Source organism: Lynx canadensis, chromosome A2 (assembly GCF_007474595.2).
Source record: "Lynx canadensis isolate LIC74 chromosome A2, mLynCan4.pri.v2, whole genome shotgun sequence".
Lineage (NCBI taxonomy): Eukaryota > Metazoa > Chordata > Mammalia > Carnivora > Felidae > Lynx > Lynx canadensis.
In genome coordinates, this window is record NC_044304.2 from 150,582,668 (window position 1) to 150,601,753 (window position 19,086).

Below are 19,086 nucleotides of genomic sequence, written 5' to 3' on the forward strand. Positions count from 1 at the left end.
GCCCATGCAAGCACCCCAGAGTCTAATCCTCTCCTCTCAGTTCTGTTGTCAGGCCACAGTAGTGTGGAGACTTGTAGGCTGCTGTCCTTGTTGTAATGAATGGGAAGAGGCTGACAGTGGCATGGTCGAAACCTTCACCTCTTCTTCCCCTGTGGAAAAGTCAGTCATGGTCTAGTTATGGGTGACTAGATTTGTTAACAGTCCCTTTAAAAATGATTTCAATATTTGGAATACTGATACATATATAAAATACATGCTTACTGGCTGGAATCTGGGTGTGAAACAAGACATGAATTTCAAAATATAAACTTATCAAGTACCTAGAAAGTAGTTACACTGTAAACACACCCTTCAATTTAATACTATGTCAGGTATAAGAACAAATAGAATAGATTTAGGACTATAAATAGACAAAAAGGAAAAAAAAAAGAGACCAGGAAAGCCATTCTTTTCCAAGCCAATTGGACCCCCTTTAAATTCAGATACTCCTCTAACAGTAATAGAATTTTGTGAAAAAAATTAAAAATAAATTCACAGATGTGAAAACATGATTTTTAAAAGGAAAAATGACAAACCCATGTTTTAAAGGCAGAAATTATGTTTATAAAAAAGAAATAAAAAGATACAATATTAACTCAGCAAATTACCATATAGCATCTGAATATTCAATGTGCACTTCTGAAGTAATGAGAAAATAGTGAAATGCTAGTAATACAATGATCCAATTGACTGAAAGCAAAGATGACTACTTCTAGGTCAGAGAACTATACATGAATTGAGATCAGTTCTCCTAATTATAATTGATAATTACCGTACAAGTGACTTTGTTTCACACATGACTCAAAATTCAATCAAGTCACTGCTAAAATAGCTAATTCAGTAATCATATTTAAAGAAAATGTCCTCTCACAAGTAAACTGAATGCACAAAAACATGAAAAAAATCCAATCCTAAACAGTTTCAAATATTTTTCTAAGTATATCTTAAAATAACAATGCTTACAGACTGAGACTTACTATGATTGTTTTCCAAATAATTTTTAGCATTATGGATAAAAACATCTTGGCAGAGAGTTCTTAGAAAAAACAAATCTGCAAAATTACATTTAGAATACTTAACTGGCAGATTTAACGGACGACATGAAGAAAAAGACCTCTGGCCTTTAGAGCAGGTTCTTTCATTATTTTTCAGTAAATTGGCAAAGATTCTATCAACTCCCAAGTATACAGCAAAGGAGGCTGTGTAAAGGAAATTTTAGACTACTAGAGCTGTTGGTGAGAACATGTTGCTGATAAGGACTGAGCAAGAGATTAATTTTTATGAAGTCGATAAACTTCATTCTACTTTGTAACTACAGGCCATATCCCTGAGCTGGGCCAATTGTCTCATGAATGGATACTGCTGATGAAAAGGGATCTGCAAGTGTGTGAGAGCATAAATCAATTACTATGGGAAGAAAGCCAAGTTCAAAGTACATGCCAGTGATCTTCATTTGTGAAGAAGAACATCTATGTTGCAGTGGTGAAACATTTCAGTTTGAACGTGGGATCTGGGTACTTATCCCAATTCTACTACTAATTGAATGTTTGACCTTTAACAAATATTTAACCTTTCTGGACCATAGCTCTACTATTTCTAAAATGAAGGAGTTGAATAAGGTAAGTCACTTTTTAGGACAAGAAAAGTCCTTTCTTAAAAGCACACAGTGTCAATAATAAAGATCTAAATGGACTTACTATAACTGCCCACTAATCAAAGTTTTCCACCAAGAATATTTATTTCATAAGTCCTTCTGAGCTTAGCAAACTGGATGTGCAGCCAAGAAAATGCTGCTAAAAAATTTTCGCCTAATTAAGAAATAACTAATTTTCAATGAAAAAAAAAAGTGTTTTCATTTAGGCAAAAGAAATGGAAGCTGCATTTCTGTCAAACCTCTGGCAACTGTCTTTCCCGTGATAGGTTTCAGATACATAAATTTTTAATAATTTAATTGAAACAAAAACTAAACACTTAAATACAAATATATAACACATAGAGACATGGTATCTGTAGGATATATAGGTGACTGACACCTGACTGTGTGCTTGTAAAGGCCAGGGACCCTGTTTTGCTCTAGGTATCTAAAGAATAAATAAATAGACGTGCCTTTTCCAGTGTTGAGTACTGTCTAAGCATATCTTAAAGTGGCAGGTATCATAGAAAGAGTATGCACTCTCCATTATGAAGCACTTAACCAATATATACTCTGATAAGACACCATGATATTCATTGCAGGATGCAAAGTTGAACCTAATTTCAATAGTTCAACTCAAGTACAAATGAGTTACAACTAGGGGGGGGAAGGTAGATACTGCCTAGGTATTAACTTGCTTCATATTACACCAGTTAAAATGTATATAGTTTTCCAGAATTTTATTTCTGGTCATTTCTAATTGGTATTGAAAATCCCAGATCATCTGGCTACAATTATATAACTATTCATTTTGAGGCTTAGCACATTCAGCTTCCTGAGGTATTTGCCAAATATTTTATAGGACGTCAGAGTATTCTGTGTAACTCTTGATAACAATTTTAAATATTTTGGTGCATAAAACTAAAATTTCTCTTGTCATCAGAGACTTGAAAATAATCTAATAAAGAAGCTTAATCATCACGTCACCATTTAAATACCAAACAAGTAGCAGAGTCAAAAACGGAAAACCTGAAATAACAAGCTCTCCCAACCTCCCACAAAACACGACAATGATTCAGAACCTACAAGGTGGTGACTTCATTCTTAGAATTTCTGGGAAAAAAAGTATTTTATGCTCTACGGTTGAGTATATGTTAAAAGGAAAACCCACAAAAAGAGGACCATAATGTAATGCCACGTTTTGTCTTTTTTTTTCATAAATATCTAGTTTAGATGAAGATTTCAAATGATTAACACGAGGACAACTACACTCACAAATCTGTAATTATTCCTCCCACTGTGGCATTTTCATAATATATACGGGTTTGAAATATTTGGGTTAAGATTGTTTTTGTGCTGATGGACAATATGATAACTGTGAAATCAGAAGAACAGATAACTTACTGAAGATGGTCATGTAATAAGTCAAAGAAAAGTACACAATGAAGACCAGCTAAGAAACTAGAGTCCCACAAAGGCACCCTTCTTCCTATTGTATCAAGTGCACACTGTACCCTTGCTGTCAGAGTTCCCCATGTTCTCATCCATTCTATTTATACAATACATGAAGCACCTCCGTTACTGAAGGCAGTTCTATTGCTTCTAATGAAATTACATACGAATTCCTGCCTCTACGCCTTTACTAAGGAGTCCCATCAGTATAAAAGATCTTTCTCTTTTCCCCACTAACCCAAATCCAAGATACCATAGTACAGATCAATTCCTATTCTTCAATGAAGCCTCCCCAATAATTAAAGGCTCAACTGAGGTCTCTTATATTCCAGTATCATATAGTCACCGCTTTCATACATAATATTAATTTATTTCTTCAACTATACTGCAAAATACCTGGAACTAGTATCCATATTTTATAGCTCTTTCGTATTACCCATATGGACTACTTCTCTGTTGGGCAAACAGTATCCCAAATACTCATTATAATTGATTTAATATTTTTATTTTTAAATGTTAAGGATATTTCGGGGAACTTAACTTTAACTCTTAATGTATAATCAGTTATGAGATACACTACCAGTCATTACATGCCACGTTCCTAAATGATTGAAGCAAAACGAAACAAATTACGCTCTGATATGCTGTCTTGAATGGAAGGGAAAAAAGCAGTATCAGGAACTGAATACCTAAGTGTTTCACAAGTGAATATCATGTAGAAGGAGAGGACTGAAAATGCCACTCGGAATTACCTACTAACTGCCATAATCAAATGAACAAACATCATGAGTTCCACCGATATACGAACCACTACATTGGTGCTATCATGCTCATGTAAGTGAACTTCGCTGTATCAACTGTTAGATTCACTGTATCAAAAGCCACAAACCATATTCTCTGAACTCAGTTACTTGTCTTGAAATGAAATGTGGTTGGTCACAAGGAACAGAGTCAAGGAACTTTAATGGATCTCTTCAAATTTACCTATTAACCTTGTTAGAGACAAGAGAACGAACGACTTGCTGGGTAACAGCACGTTATTACGATAACACTGTGCCGTGCCGTATCTTAAAGGCCATGACAAGGATAAAAATGAATTTATTAATTACGTAACAGAGTGAGGGACTATTCTATCTACTTGAGAGAATCGGGAGAGAAACAAACTCTCTTTACCAGTCATCTCTAAAGTCCGAATTACAATAAACTGAAAAAAAACCAAAACCTATTAATAAGAAGGATTCCTTTAGACAAAGAAGTCAGTTGATCTAATAAATGTTATATGGGCCTTAAAACCCAAAGTTCTGAAACCTTCAAGGGTAGCAGTATAAACCAGAAGTATTCTGGTACCACTTATAGGAACCAAATATTTTTCCCAGAAATAAAAAACATGACAGACAAAAAGGGAAAATATCTCTCCTCCAGCAATTGCCTTTTCACAGAAAGTATACTTATGCACATATGTCTGTGAACATGAATAATCAGAGTTCTCAAAGATTAAGTACTTTACTAACATAAAGCACAGTTTGTGTGTGTGTGCGCGTGTCTAGCAGTCAAAATAAGTACCAAAGTAGTTACAGAATGGCTTTATCCCTCATGCTCTCACTAATTACCATCTTAAAAAATATTTTTTTTCATTATTTTACTTTTAGAATGTATAATCAGAATTTTTACCATGGTGTTGAACTTTATAGCACCATAATTTCAGAGTCCGTTTTTTTTTCTTTTTCTTTGTGCATTTATATTCCATATGGAAGTTTGGTGACTACTCTGTTAAATAAAATGCTTCCAAGTTATAAATAGTTATAATACTCCACCATCCTTATAAAGCTCAATATTACAAGGCATCCATCCAGTTAAAATTTTTTTAGATTATAAGGACTTTTTTTTTCCCCAGAGAAATTTCCAAGAATAGTAAGTACTCTGTTATTCAAAAATTCTCTCCCTACCCACCCAACAACCTGAAGGCATGAGATATTCACAATTCTCAAAGGCTATAAATGAACCTACCTGCTATAGGGATCCCTCCCAGACCTGTGTTGTGCTGTGGCGGGAGATTCAAGTCCAAGAAATTACTATTTGAGGTGGGGTTTGCTGTGTGGTTCAAGTGCATGATGCTATTGCGTGGAAAGGCCATCCAAGGATAGCGGGCTGCCTGGCCTGGAAAACTGAATGAATTATAAACTGCTCGGTGCTGCTGAAATTGAGGGAACCTCTGTGGCAAGACTGAAAAGGTACTATTGAGAGAGTTGGCGTTTGTCGGTGCAGCAGGATGCAGGAATCCAGAGCCCGGACCTTTGGCGGTTGTAGTGTGTGAAGAGGAGTTCTGAAGAGACGTGGGCGAAAGGGAAGGCTGGTCTTGGACTGACAGTTCCTTTTCAATCAGGTCTGCTAAGGCTTTTCGAAGTGACGTCAAAGGGATCAAAACCCAAGTCATCCTCTGGTTGTTTAGAAGAACCAAAGCCAAATGCTGCTTGCCAGTCTGTGGAGGACGATACCGGGATTGTTTCTGTTGGGAAGACAATTAGTGATGAATTTTAAATACACAGTTTACTTGCATACTTAATGAGTGTCCACACTAGTGAAAGTTAACACGTTATATTACAAGATAAAGGCAAATATAACCAAAATTTGTATGATTTCTTAGCATGTTAAAATTATAACATTATAAAAATCCTCATATACTTTTAGCAATGATTCCATTCTTATTAACTTCAAAAAAAATGAATGACAGAAACTGATTTTACTAATCAAAGAAAACAAAGTACTTGAAACCCAAATTATACTTTCAGCTGTTCATAATCCAAACCTGGAGGGAAAGTCATTTAAATGAAATAAGGTAACAAATGTGATGTAACAGAATTCAATTAGTAAGTTTACTTTTAAAATATATTTATCAGGGCGCCTGGGTGGCTCAGTCGGTTAAGCGACCGACTTCGGCTTAGGTCATGATCTCACGGTCCGTGAGTTCACGCCCCGCGTCGGGCTCTGTGCTGACAGCTCAGAGCCTGGAGCCTGTTTCAGATTCTGTGTCTCCCTCTTTCTCTGACCCTCCCCAGTTCATGCTCTGTCTCCCTCTGTCTCAAAAATAAAATAAATGTTAAAAAAAAAAAAACACATTAAAAATATATTTATCAAAGAAAAAGTCCAAGTAATTTTGAATATATGCTTTATATACTGTTAGGAAAAAATAACGTAACCTTAATGAAAAAGTATCTACTTAAATTTTATTATTTTTTAAAACTGTCTGCTCCACTCATAATAGGTGCTATATTGTCAATGTTGACTTTATGGCGTCCTTCACATTAATAAACTTACAATGAATAGAAACTGAAAATAGCTCAAAAAATGCCAAAATATAACCTTCAATATTACTATCATACCTCTCTGTCATCTGGATAAAAAAAAAAATCTTACATTTAACTATGTAAACACAAATATGATTAAATATGTCAGCCCTTAATAATTCCTAGAGGAATAAGCATTTTATTATCAGAAAAATGATCTAACCCTTCATTTCTGAAGATATCTGTTAACACAGTAAGTTCTAGGTCATACAACTACTTATCTGGCTATCTTATTCCACGCAGTTTAAATGTTTACAACTGCACGAAAAAGCAAGAGCGGGGACAGGGGTAAAAAACACATCCATGAGGTCTCATTCCAGTCTAAGTAAAATGATTCACATGCAGCAGTTATGTCGTATACCTGATGTGAAGAGACTCTGTGGCTCTGGTGCTGTAGGCCAGTCACTGGACGTCTGTGGGGAGCTGGGGAAAGGAGGAAGCCCACTTGGGATCGGGTTGGGATGGCGAAAGTTATCTGAGAATAACGACTGTGACTCAGTTACTGCCCCTTCAAAGGAGACCGTGCACTGTGATTGGATGAACTGATGGGGATGACAGGATTGGATTTTGATAAACCAGGTGGTGGTGAAGGCGTATCACTGTTAGATATCTAAATAAAATAGGAAGGGAAAAGAATAATCAATATTAAGTTTATATACTTTAATAAGCCATCATTAAAAAGGCTTGCAACAAAAGATATTAGAACAACGGTCTTCAAACTGGGGTGCTTAAGACTTTATGAGAACATGAATTTTCAAATAAAAATCCATTTTTCTTTTTTTTTTGGATTGACCCTCCTTGAAAAGACTAAGTCAGTCTCCTCTCCTTTCAGAACCTACCTTCTCTCACTTTATAAAGAAAAGAGTATTTCTCACTCTTTGACCAAAAGTGAAAACTTTCTGAGAGCAACAAAAATGTATTAGAAATATTCAGACTGGTGATAAGTGACTAATGACCTGATTCTTTTGCAAACTACGTGATTCTCAATACTTAAGAACAAAATGGAAAGAAGATCTAATCAAGTTATTTCTAAAACAGCATTAAAAATAATTAAGGGGCGCCTGGGTGGCGCAGTCGGTTAAGCGTCCGACTTCAGCCAGGTCACGATCTCGCGGTCCGTGAGTTCGAGCCCCGCGTCGGGCTCTGGGCTGATGGCTCAGAGCCTGGAGCCTGTTTCCGATTCTGTGTTTCCCTCTCTCTCTGCCCCTCGCCCGTTCATGCTCTGTCTCTCTCTGTCCCAAAAATAAATAAAAACGTTGAAAAAAAAAAAATTTAAAAAAAAAAAAAAATAATTTTTAGGAGGGTGGCTCAGTCAGTTAAGTGACTGACTCTTGATTTCGGCTCAGGTCATGATCTCACGGTGCATGAGCTCAAGGCCTGCATGGGTCTCCATGCAAATAGCACGGAGTCTGTTTGGGATGTTCTCTCTGCCCCTCCCCACTTGCTCTCTCTCCCTCCCTCTCAAAATAAGTAAATAAACTTTAAAAAAAATCTTTAAGAGAAATAATTTTTGGGACGCCTGGGTGGCTTGGTTGGTTGAGCATCCAACTTCAGCTCAGGTCAAGATCTTGTAGTTCATGAGTTCAAGCCTTGCATTGGGCCTGTCTGCTGTCAGCACAGAGCCCGCTTCAGATTCTCTTGATCCCCTGCTCACATTCTCTTTCTCAAAAATAAACACTTAGAAAAATAATTTTATGATAAACCTTTATAGGATTTTTTAATTTAAACAAATTTTAAAGTTATTTAGTTTCAGAGAGACAGAGACAATGCAAGCAAGGAAGGGGCAGAGAGAGAAATCCCAAGCAGGCTCTGTCCTGCCAGTGCAGAGCTAGATGTGGGGCTTGAACTCACAGAACTGTGACATCAAGACGTGAGCCAAAAAACAAGAGTCAGACGTTCGACCGACCGAGCTGCCCAGGTGCCTCAATCTTTATATGACTCTTAGGTATTGAATTCATAGAAGGAGTTCAAAAATTCAATATTGATATAACACTCTTTCTTCCCCCCACCTATATAAACAAGACACCTCAGCACTGACGTTATAAATGAAAACAGGGCTAACAATATAGTTAAAACTTGTCTCCTTTACCAACAGGTAATATTCATCTATGGATGCATGAAACCAATTTTAAAATAGCTCTATCTCGTTAAGAGATAAATGTCCAATATTAGTGTTTAGTTTAAAATTTTTATCAAATTCTGTATTTATATAAGTTGCTTTGATCAAATCAAAACTACAAATAAAAATTCAGAAGAAAGGGGTGCCTGGGTGGCTCAGTTGGGTAAGTGTCTGACTCTTGATTTCGGCTCAGATCATGATCTCACGGTCAATGAGATTGAGCTCTGCCTCAGGTTCTGTGTTGACAGCATGGAACCTGTTTGGCATTCTCCCTCTCTCTCTGCCCCTTCCCTGCTTGCATGTGCTTCTTTCTCTCTAAATAAATAAAACTTAAAAAAATTTCAGAAGAAAGAAAATTGGCATTTTTTAGCCTTGTGTCAGAAAACATTTTTTCCAATTCAAATTCATGTCTATTTTTATTTAAGAGAAGTATAGCCTGTCAAGAACAAACTGTGTCGTATTTAAGGTAATATTTTATAATGGCAGTGGAAACAGACAAATGAGTTCAGGGGAACAAGGAATGATGTAAAATTTTCTGGTTGTTAAAAAAAAAAATAGCATGTATATTTTTTTTAAATGAAGGACAGAGCAACAACACATTTTGATATCTGAATCTCTTAGAAACTTATTAAAAAGCAATGTAGTGCATTTATTTAAAAACCACCAGTAATTTATAATATCCTGAAAATTACATCCTTTACAACTATTTTTAACTTATTATGAAAAAAAATCTTTATTCTTTGGAGAGAGAAGAGGATAGAAAGAGAGGGGAGGGGCAGAGCGAGAGGGAGAGAGAGAGAATTCCAAGCAGGGTTCCACACTCAGCACGGAGCCTGATGCAGGGGTCCAATCCCATGACCACGAGATCATGACCCGAGCTGAGATCAAGAGTCAGACAGATGCTTAACTGAGGCACCCCAAAAGCAGTGTATTTTAGATCTCTAAGTTTCTCAAAAACATTGTGGGGAACTAGCCAGTCTTTATGGAACAGATTAGAACTACATTTTTCTATGCCCATGTAAGAAGACGCACAGAGATTTATGCAATGAAAAACTAGCAAATAGCAGGACACAAAGATCAGAATCTCACTCAGTTTCACTGTGGATACAACTTTGAACTTAACTATTTAGTTTGTTATTTCAAAGCCCACAGTCATTCGGGGATAGGGGCAAACTGTTGGAGGCAAGGACACTGCGAGATACAGAAGATTAAAGTTGACAATAAGCAACAAGGGGGGTATACAGCAGAGAAATAACTCTTAAGAATAAAGGTGGCATGCTAGTCTGAGACCATTTTGTAGATGGTCAAAAAGACCAGTAGTATCAACAGGACTCATATGACACTAAAATCTGAGATACCATACATATGACATATGGTCATAAGGATAAATCTGAGTCATCAAGAAAAGGTTAAGTTATGCTCTTACACAGTAATTCTGTGGAGGAAAAGAAGATTCATTATACTACATTTAAAAAAGGATATCCACTAAAGTATTTTTAAATTGTTTCAGTAAAGTATTTTCCACTATCCAGAAAATTCACTTGCACAGAATGCTTTGTTTCAAGAGAATGGAATATAAACGAAGTAGAGAATCAAGAGTTCTTACCTGCTGTGAATTATCACCATTCCCCTATACTGAGAGAATCTGAAGGTTTGTCAATGGGGCTGCAAAAAGAAACACATAGAGTAAATCAGAGTAAAGTCATTCTCCCACAAGAAAACAAAACACCCCAAAAGCCAGAAAAATAGATATTTTATCATCTTAACATTTGTTGATGCGCTCTCATGTAAAGATATGGTTTAGATGTTGAGGATACAAAGAAGTATAAGATCAAATCCCTACACTTGAGCAACTTAACTTACATTCTAACTAGATTCTCCAAAAACAATGGGTGAAACCATAACTTATGAAAAAAAGTACTGATTAAAGTGAGTACTATTGTAGTAAGTCAAAATTTAATCCATTATTTAGCTTTGTGCGCATGATAAACACATTCCCCATTAAAATTCTTGGAATAATACTCACCTATTTTCCTGGTGTTTAACAGAGGGAATAAAGTCACCCAAATATTCTCTACAGGTTCTTAAGAGCAACAAATTTCCTTTACTACTTCAAAATCCTAGTTACAACCCTAGAGAAGGCATGTGTGTGTATAAATGCACACACACACGGTGCCTGGGTGGCTCAGTCGGTTGAGTGTCTGACTTCGGCTCAGGTCATGATCTCACTGTTTTTGTGAGTTTGAGCCGACGAAACAGAAACTTTTGTGCAAACTATTTACTTACAAAAGTTTTTTTTAATGTTTATTACTTTTGAGAGACAAGAGAGACACAGCATGAGCAGGGGAGGGCAGCGAGAAAGGGAGACAAAATCTGAAGCAGGCTCCAGGCTCTAAACTGTCAGCACAGAGCCCAACATGGGGCTCAAACTCATGAACATCAGATCATGACCTGAGCCGAAGTCAGACGCTCACCCGACTGAGCCACCCCCGGCGCTCCATAGTTTAAACAAAAACCTAAACTTGACTTCCATATGGAGCAAATGCAGCGCGACAGTAAAGTAACACATAACTGCTGACTTAAAACCAAAACAAAATCTTTATAAGCATTATAATACTGACCTAGCAAACCATTTCCATAACTAACTTTATTTAATCCAGCACATGAATAAAGATAATTATGATTCTATAATATATATATATTAATTATATAATTATAAAATTACATAATTATAAAAATACTAATACTATTCTGATACAGTATTACAGGGAGACAAATTAAGATTCCAAATTTCTCAAATTATTTATTGGCTGAAATATGTACAAAGTTATCCTGATAGGCAGACAACCTACTGGTACCACATTTAATTGCTCTAGAAAAATTTAACAAGGTCTAGTACCCAATCACAACACCAAGTTTATCTTCTGCACAAACATCACCAGATGCTCTTGACTCTGACAAGTAGGTCTGGAATTCACTAAATATCATCTTTAGTTGTTATTATTCACAAAATATCAATCAATTCATTTTAAGTTAAATGGGTAATACAAATAATTTTAAGATATCGCTTTGAGCCCACTAAGTTTGGAGATACTTGGGGAAATGAGACAGGTACACACCAACATATATCAACCAGTGACAATTACTAAACGAACTGTTTCAAACAATAAATGTCATAGGTCTTTAAAAGAAAGAGAAGCCACCGCAAGTGGGGCAATTAGGAAACATTTCCTAGGGGAGTTCAAATTTAAGTAGGTCCTCAAAAAGATTTACACATTAGGAGAGGGAAGGGAAAAAGGAGGAAAGAACATCAAAGGTAGGAAAAGCAAGCATATCAAGCATCAAAAGGGCACAGATAGGTTTGGGAAAATGTTAAGTAATTAGTTTAGGTAAGACAGAGGATGCTTTTGACAGCAGTAGGAGGTAAGGACAGAGAGACAGAGGGTAGAACCAGAGACCAAGAGAAATTTTTGCACACAGAAATGACACAAAGCAGTATTAGAAAGATTAATTTGGTGGTGGCATAACGAACAGACTGGAACATAATACAGATAATGAGATGAACTTGCAACATTTTCTAAAAAATTTTCCTGTGGTAAGGTACACTTAATATAAAATTTACTGTTTTAACCATTTTTAAGTTCAGTGGTAGTAAATACACTGACGTTGTACAACCATCGCCATCATCATCCTCACCTCTTTTAATCTTATAAAACTGAAATTCTATACCATTAAACAATAATTTCCCAATTTCTCCTCCCAGCCGGTATCTGCCATTATACTTTGTTATAATATTGACTACTCTAAATACCTCATATAAGTGGAATCAAAGAGTATTTGTCTTTTTGTGACTAGCTTATTTCACAATGTCTTAAAGGTTCATCCATGTTGTAATGTATCGCAGGAATTCCCTTCCTTTTTAAGGCGGAATAATATTACTTTGTACTGTATACCACATTTGCTTGCTCATGCATCTGGCCACCAACACTTGCTTGGACTGCTTCCACGTTAAGCTATGTGAGCAATGCTGCTAAGACATAAATGTACAAATATCTCTTCAAGACACTGCTTTCAATTCTTTTTGCTATCTACCCAGAAATGGAATTGCTGGATTGTATGGTAATTCTATTTTTTAATTTTTTGAGAACTGCCATACTGTTTTCCCCAGTGATTGTACCATTTTATATGCACAAGGGTTCTAATTTTTCCACATCTCTTTCAACTCTCATTTTCTAGCCCCCCCCCTTTTTTTTTTTTTACTATTTTTTATTTTTCTCTTTTTAATGTTTCAAGTTTTTATTTAAATTCTAGTTAACATCTAGTATAATATTAGTTTCAGGAGTAGAATTTAGTGATTCTGTTTTCTGCTTTTTTGGCAGTAGCCATACTGATGGGTGAGGAGGTATCTCATTGTAGTTTTAATTTGTATTTCCCAATGATTAGTGATGTTCAGCATCTTTTCATGTGCTCAATGACCATACCTCTGTATTCTTTGAAGAACTGTCGATTTGAGTCCTTTGCCTATTTTTGAACTGGGATATTTGATTTTGTTGTTGTTGAGTTTTAGGGATTGTCTGTATATTTTGGTTATTAACCCTTTCTCAGATATATGATCTGCAAATATTTTCTCCCATTCTGTGGGTTGCTTTTTTTTTTTTTTTTTTTTACTATGGACAGTGTCTTTGAGTCACAAATTTTAAAATGTTAATTAAGTGCAATTTGTCTACTTTTTCTTTTGTTACTGTGATTTGGTGTCCTGTCCAGAAATCATTGCCAGATCCAATGTTGTGAAGCTTAATCATGTGTTTTCTTTTAATGGTTTTGCTGTGTGAAAGAATTTCAATCTAAAAGAACTAGAAAATATAAGAAGGATATTCTCATACATGTGCCCTCAGGAAGATAAACCTAAGGACTAAAAGACTGCTTTCTCAGAAATGTCTGATTCACAGGAAATGGATAGTGTTGAAATTTTCTTCTGGCGGGGGGGGGGGGGGGGGGGCGGGGAATGATCAGAGGTTGTCCTGTATCGACCTTGGGAAGTTCTGCCAGAGGCATGAATGGAACAGGGCTTCAACTGGATTGATCTCACAAAATGGGATGAATTGAGCTTTGTATGAATAAACGGAATGATTTTGTTTGCTCAGGAAAATTTTCAAGGCTGGTTTCCTTATTTTTTTTTTTAATTTTAACTGACTCGACCCCAACTTTCCCCTCTTTCCACTCACTGCGCATAAATACAACCTACCAAAACCCCTCAACGGACTCGCCACAGGTTGCTTGTTCCGAACTGCAGTTCCTCTGCTATTCCTGAATAAACTTATCTCCTTGAGCTTGTCTCAGTTTGTTTTATTTATAGCCATCAATTGTTTTGTGTCTTATATTAAGTCACTGATCCATTTTGAATTCATTTTTTAATATGGTGTTAGGTAAGGATCCAACTTCATTCTTTTGCATGTAGACATCTAGTTTCCTCAGCACCATTTGTTGAAAAGACTATTCTTTCCTCATGGAATGGTTCTGGTACACTTGTTAAAAATCATTTGACCTGTATGTGATGGTTTACTTCTGGGCTTCTTTTCTTTCTGTGAGTTATATATATCTGTCTTCAGGCTAATCCCACCGTTTACATTACTGCAGATCTGCAGTTATGTTTTGAAATCAGGAACTGTGCTTCCTCCAGTTTTGTTTTTTCAAGATAATTTTGGCTATGTGGGGTGCTTTGAGATTCCCTATGACTTTTAGGATGGGTTTTTCTATGCAAAAAAAAAAATCACTAGAATTGTGATATAGATTGCATTGGATGTATAATAGCTTTGGGTTAAAGAGGCATTTAAATAATATTGTCTTCCAATCAATGAACACGGGATGCGTTTTCATTTATGTGTCTTTAATTTCTTTCAGCAACGGTTTGTAGTTTCATTGTGTAAGTCTTTAATTTCCTTTGCTTAGGAACTCCTAAGTTATTTTCTTGACACTATGGTGAATACAACTGTTTTCATAATTTCCTTTTCAAACTGTTCATTGTTCACATACAAAATACAATGGATTTCTGTGTATTGACTTTGTATTCTGTACTGAATTCATTTATTACTTCTAATCATTTATTTATGTGTGTAATCCCTAGGACTTTCTACATATAAGACCACACTATTTACAAAAAGATAATTTTTACTTATTCTATTTCTATTTAGATGACTCTTCTTTGTCTTGGCTAACTGCTATGGCTGGAACATCCAATAGCGTGCTGAATAGAAGTGGTAAACGTGGGCATTTGCCTTGTTCCTTATTGTAGAGGAAAAGTTTTCAGTCTTTCACCATTAGAATGATGTTCACTGTGAATTCTTCATATATGTATGGCTTTTATTGTGTCGAGGTAGTTTTCTTCCTAGGTTGTTTTAAGTCATAAAAGGGTATTGACTTTTGTCAAATGCTTTTTCTGCATCAATTGAGGTATCATGTGTTTTATATCCTACATTCTGTTCATAGGACACATCAAATAGCTTAATTTTGTGTCAGACCATCCTTGCATTCCAGGAATACCTCACTTTATCATGGTGTATAACCCTTTTCATGTGCTGAATTCTGTTTGATAGTATTTGGTTGAGGATTTCTGCATCAAAGTAAACAAGGCATATTGGTCTGTAGTGTTCTGATATTGTCTTTGGCATTGGTGTCAGGGTAGTGCTGGCCTCACAGGTTGAGTACGGAAGTGGTCTCTTCTCAACTTCTTGGAAAAGTTCGAAAAAGATTAGTATTAGTTCCTCTTTAAATGTTTGGTAGAATTCACCAGTGAAGCCATTAGGTCCAGGGCTTTCCTTGTTGGGAAATTTTGATTAGTGGTTTGATTGCCTTACTAATTATATATCTATTCATATTTTCTATTTCTTCACAATATAGTTTTGGTAGGTTTTTGTGTTTCTAGGGATTTGTCCATTTCATCTAGGTTAACCAATGTGTTGTCATACAATTTTTCACAGTACTCTTAAAATTCTTATTTATATAGAATCTGTACTAATACCCCCACTTTCTGATTTTAATATTTTGAGCTTTTTCTGTGTTTTTTCATAGTCTACATCTAACTGAAGGTTTGTCAATTTTCTTGATCTTCTCAGAGAGCCAACTTTAGTTTCATCCTTTTTTCTCTACTGTTTTTCTACTCTTGATTTCATCTTTCACTGCTCTTATCTTTACTTCCTTCCTTCTGCAAGCTTTGGGTCTAGTTTGTTCAAGTTGTTTTTCTATTTCCTTAAGTTGTGATGTAAGGTTGTTGACTTTGGGTCTTTCTTGCTTTTTATTGTAAGCACTCATAGCTATATATTTTCCCCTTAGCACTCCTTTAGCTACTTTCCTTAAGTTTAAAAAAAATTTTTTTTTTCAACGTTTTATTTATTTTTTTTGGGACAGAGAGAGACAGAGCATGAACGGGGGAGGGGCAGAGAGAGAGGGAGACACAGAATCGGAAACAGGCTCCAGGCTCTGAGCCATCAGCCCAGAGCCCGACGCAGGGCTCGAACTCACGGACCGCGAGATCGTGACCTGGCTGAAGTCGGACGCTTAACCGACTGCGCCACCCAGTCGCCCCTATTTTCCTTAAGTTTTGATACGTTTTGTTTCCATTTTCATTCATCTCTAAGTATTTTCCAATTTCCCTTGTGATTTTTTTTAATCCATTAGTTGTCTAAAAGTGTTAATTTCCACAATGTTTGAGCTTTTCCAGATTTCCTTTTGTTAATGATTTCTAACTTTATCCCACCATGGTCAGAAAAGATACATGGTATGATATCTATCTTTTTAAATCTACTGAGAAGTTGTGGCCTAACATATAATCTTATCCTGGAAAATGTCCATGTACATTTGAGAAGAATGTATATTTCGTTCTTTTTGGGGAGAGCGTTCTGTATTTGTCTGTCAGATCCAGGTGGTTTACTGTGTTGTTTAAATTCTCTCCTTACTGATCTACTATCTGGTTATTATATCCATTACTGGGAGCAGAGTACTGAAATCTTCAACTATTATTGTAGAACTATTTCTCCCTTCAGTTCTGTCAGTTTTGCTTCATATATTTTGATGTTTGTCATTAGATGCATAACGTTTGTAACTATTCTATCTTCTTGCTGTATTAACATACAATGTCTTTCTTTGTCTCTCGATTTAAAGTCTGTTTTGTCTGGTACTAACTAGAATAGGCATTTCTGATCTCTTTTGTGTACTATTTTAATGGATTATCTTTTCCATCCTTTCACTTTCAACCTGTTTGTGTCTCTGGGTCTATTGCAAATCTCCTCTAGACAGCATATACTTGGGTCATGTATTTTTATCCATTCTGCCAATCTGTCTTCTGATTAAAGTTGTATACATTTAAAGTAATTACTGACAAGGAAGTAGTTATTATGCCCTTTATGCCATTTGTTTTCTACATGCCTTATAGCTTTCCCCCCCTAATTTCCTGCAATACTGTCTTCTTTTGTGTTTAGCTGACATTTTTCTAGTGAAATGTTTAAATTTCTTTCTCATCTCCTTTTGTGTATACCCTAGAGCTATTTTCTTCATTGTTATCATGTGATATCAATTCTACTGAACATCCTAATGTTAGAATACTCTGTATCAACTTAATTTCAGTAACATATAAAAACTCTGCTCCTTTACAGCTCAATCCCAACCCCTTTCAGTGTTTACACTAATACACTGAACCTTAAACGTATTGGTCTCTTAAATCATGCAGGAAACAAAAAGTATAGTTACAAATCATTGGTACAATCACACTAGCTTTTATAATTGCCCATTTATTTACCTTTACTAGTGTCCTTTCATTTTACCTAGCAGGACTCCCTTGAGCATTTCTTGCAGGACAGGTCTAGAGCTCATGAACTCCCCCAGCTTTTGTTAATCTGAGAATGTCTTAATTTCTCCCTTTCTCTTGAAGAACAGTTTTGCTAGATATAGAATTCTTGGTTGACAGTTTTTTTCTCCTAGCACTCTGAATATATTGGCCCACTGCCTTGTGGCCTCCAAAGCTTCTCATGAGAAATAGGCCAATGATCTTACTGAGGATTCCCTCTACATGATGATTCACATCTGCTGTTTTCAAGATTCTCTCCTTGTCTTTGGCTTTTTAATAAAAATTTGATTTATTTATTAGATTTTACTTTGACTTGATTTTGGTTTGATTACAGTGTGTCTCAATGTTTATCTCTTTGAGTTCATCTTAGAGTTCCTTGAGGTTCTCAGATGTTTATATTCATTTCTTTCATCAAATTGGGTAAATTTTCAGCCATTATTCCTTCATACGTTCTCTCTGCACCTTTCTCACTTCCCCTTCTGGAACTCTGACAATGCATATGCTGGTCTGCTTGATGGTGTCTTACATACAGGTTCCTTAGGCTCTCTTCACTTGTTTTCAGCCATTTCTCCTTGTGTTCCTCAAACTCCTTAATTTCCATTGTCCTTTTCAAATCTGCAGATTCTTTCTTTTATCTACTCAAATCTGCCTTTGAATCCTCTGGTGAATTTTTCATTTGAGTTACCATACTTTTCAGATCCAGAATTTCTTTTTGGTTTCTTACTTTTTAATTGATATTTCCCTTTTGTTCATACTTTTTTTTTTTTTTTAACCTTTCTCCACATCTTCCTTTACTTATTTAAGAATCTTTAAAAGAATTGTTTTAAAAGTCTTTGTCTACTATATCTGCCATTGCATCTTGTTCAGGGACAGTTTTTGTTGGTCATTCTTCTGTTAGTTATTGCTTCTTTTATATGCGCTGTGATTTTTTTACTGAACACTGCCCATTTGAGTCTAGTAACATAGTACCTCTGGAAAACAGATTCTCCCCCTTCCCCACTGTTTGCTTTTTTTTGTTGTTTTTTGTTTTGTTTTTCTCGTTGTTTGGTTTGTTTGTTTCGCAAAAAGTCTCTGTGCCAAAGGTCAGTCCTAGGTATAAACTTAAAGTCTTCTCAGGTCTTTTCTGAGCCTTTCTCTGGTCATGCACAGTCTAAGTCACTAAGTTTCTTCATATATGCAGTTGTTTTTGAATGTCCTAGTCTTTAATGTCTAGCACCCAAAAGGAGAAAAAGAAAAAACTGAAAGGGGGAAAGAGGGGAAGGGTGCCAGTCCTTTAAATCCCCTGGATATTATTTCAGCCAAAGGAGGGGTTTGCAACAATGGCTGCCTGCTTCTTTGTCAGCACCTCTGTGATCAGAAGAGGTAATCAGCAATTAGAGCAAAGATCCTCAATACTGGAAAGACAAGGTTCTTTTTGCCTACCCTGGCTCCTGCAACCTATGCATAAGCTGTTCCAGGAATATGTGCACAGCTGCTGGCCATGTACTGGCAGTAGGAGACAGATAGCTGCTGCGGCCTTAGAGCTGAAATTGACCAAAATTAACCCCAAGTCTTTCAGTGGAATTTGCAAGCCTTCAACAAATTTCAGAGTTCCAAAATAGTTACATCAGACAGATTCTGCCAGTGCAATTGTTGTCCAGTTTGGGAGACAGATTCATGG

The 19,086-nt window shown here is 36.0% G+C and overlaps 1 protein-coding gene across 1 annotated transcript in view; it reads right to left on the reverse strand.

The window, feature by feature from the left end:
• Positions 1–19,086, reverse strand: part of CNOT4 (CCR4-NOT transcription complex subunit 4) — a 147,775-nt gene that overhangs the window by 26,714 nt on the left and 101,975 nt on the right. The window contains 6 exon segments of the mRNA XM_030308504.1: positions 5,132–5,525; positions 5,527–5,630; positions 6,830–6,982; positions 6,985–7,078; positions 10,194–10,217; positions 10,219–10,252. Coding sequence (XP_030164364.1) covers positions 5,132–5,525; positions 5,527–5,630; positions 6,830–6,982; positions 6,985–7,078; positions 10,194–10,217; positions 10,219–10,252 — 803 coding nt within the window.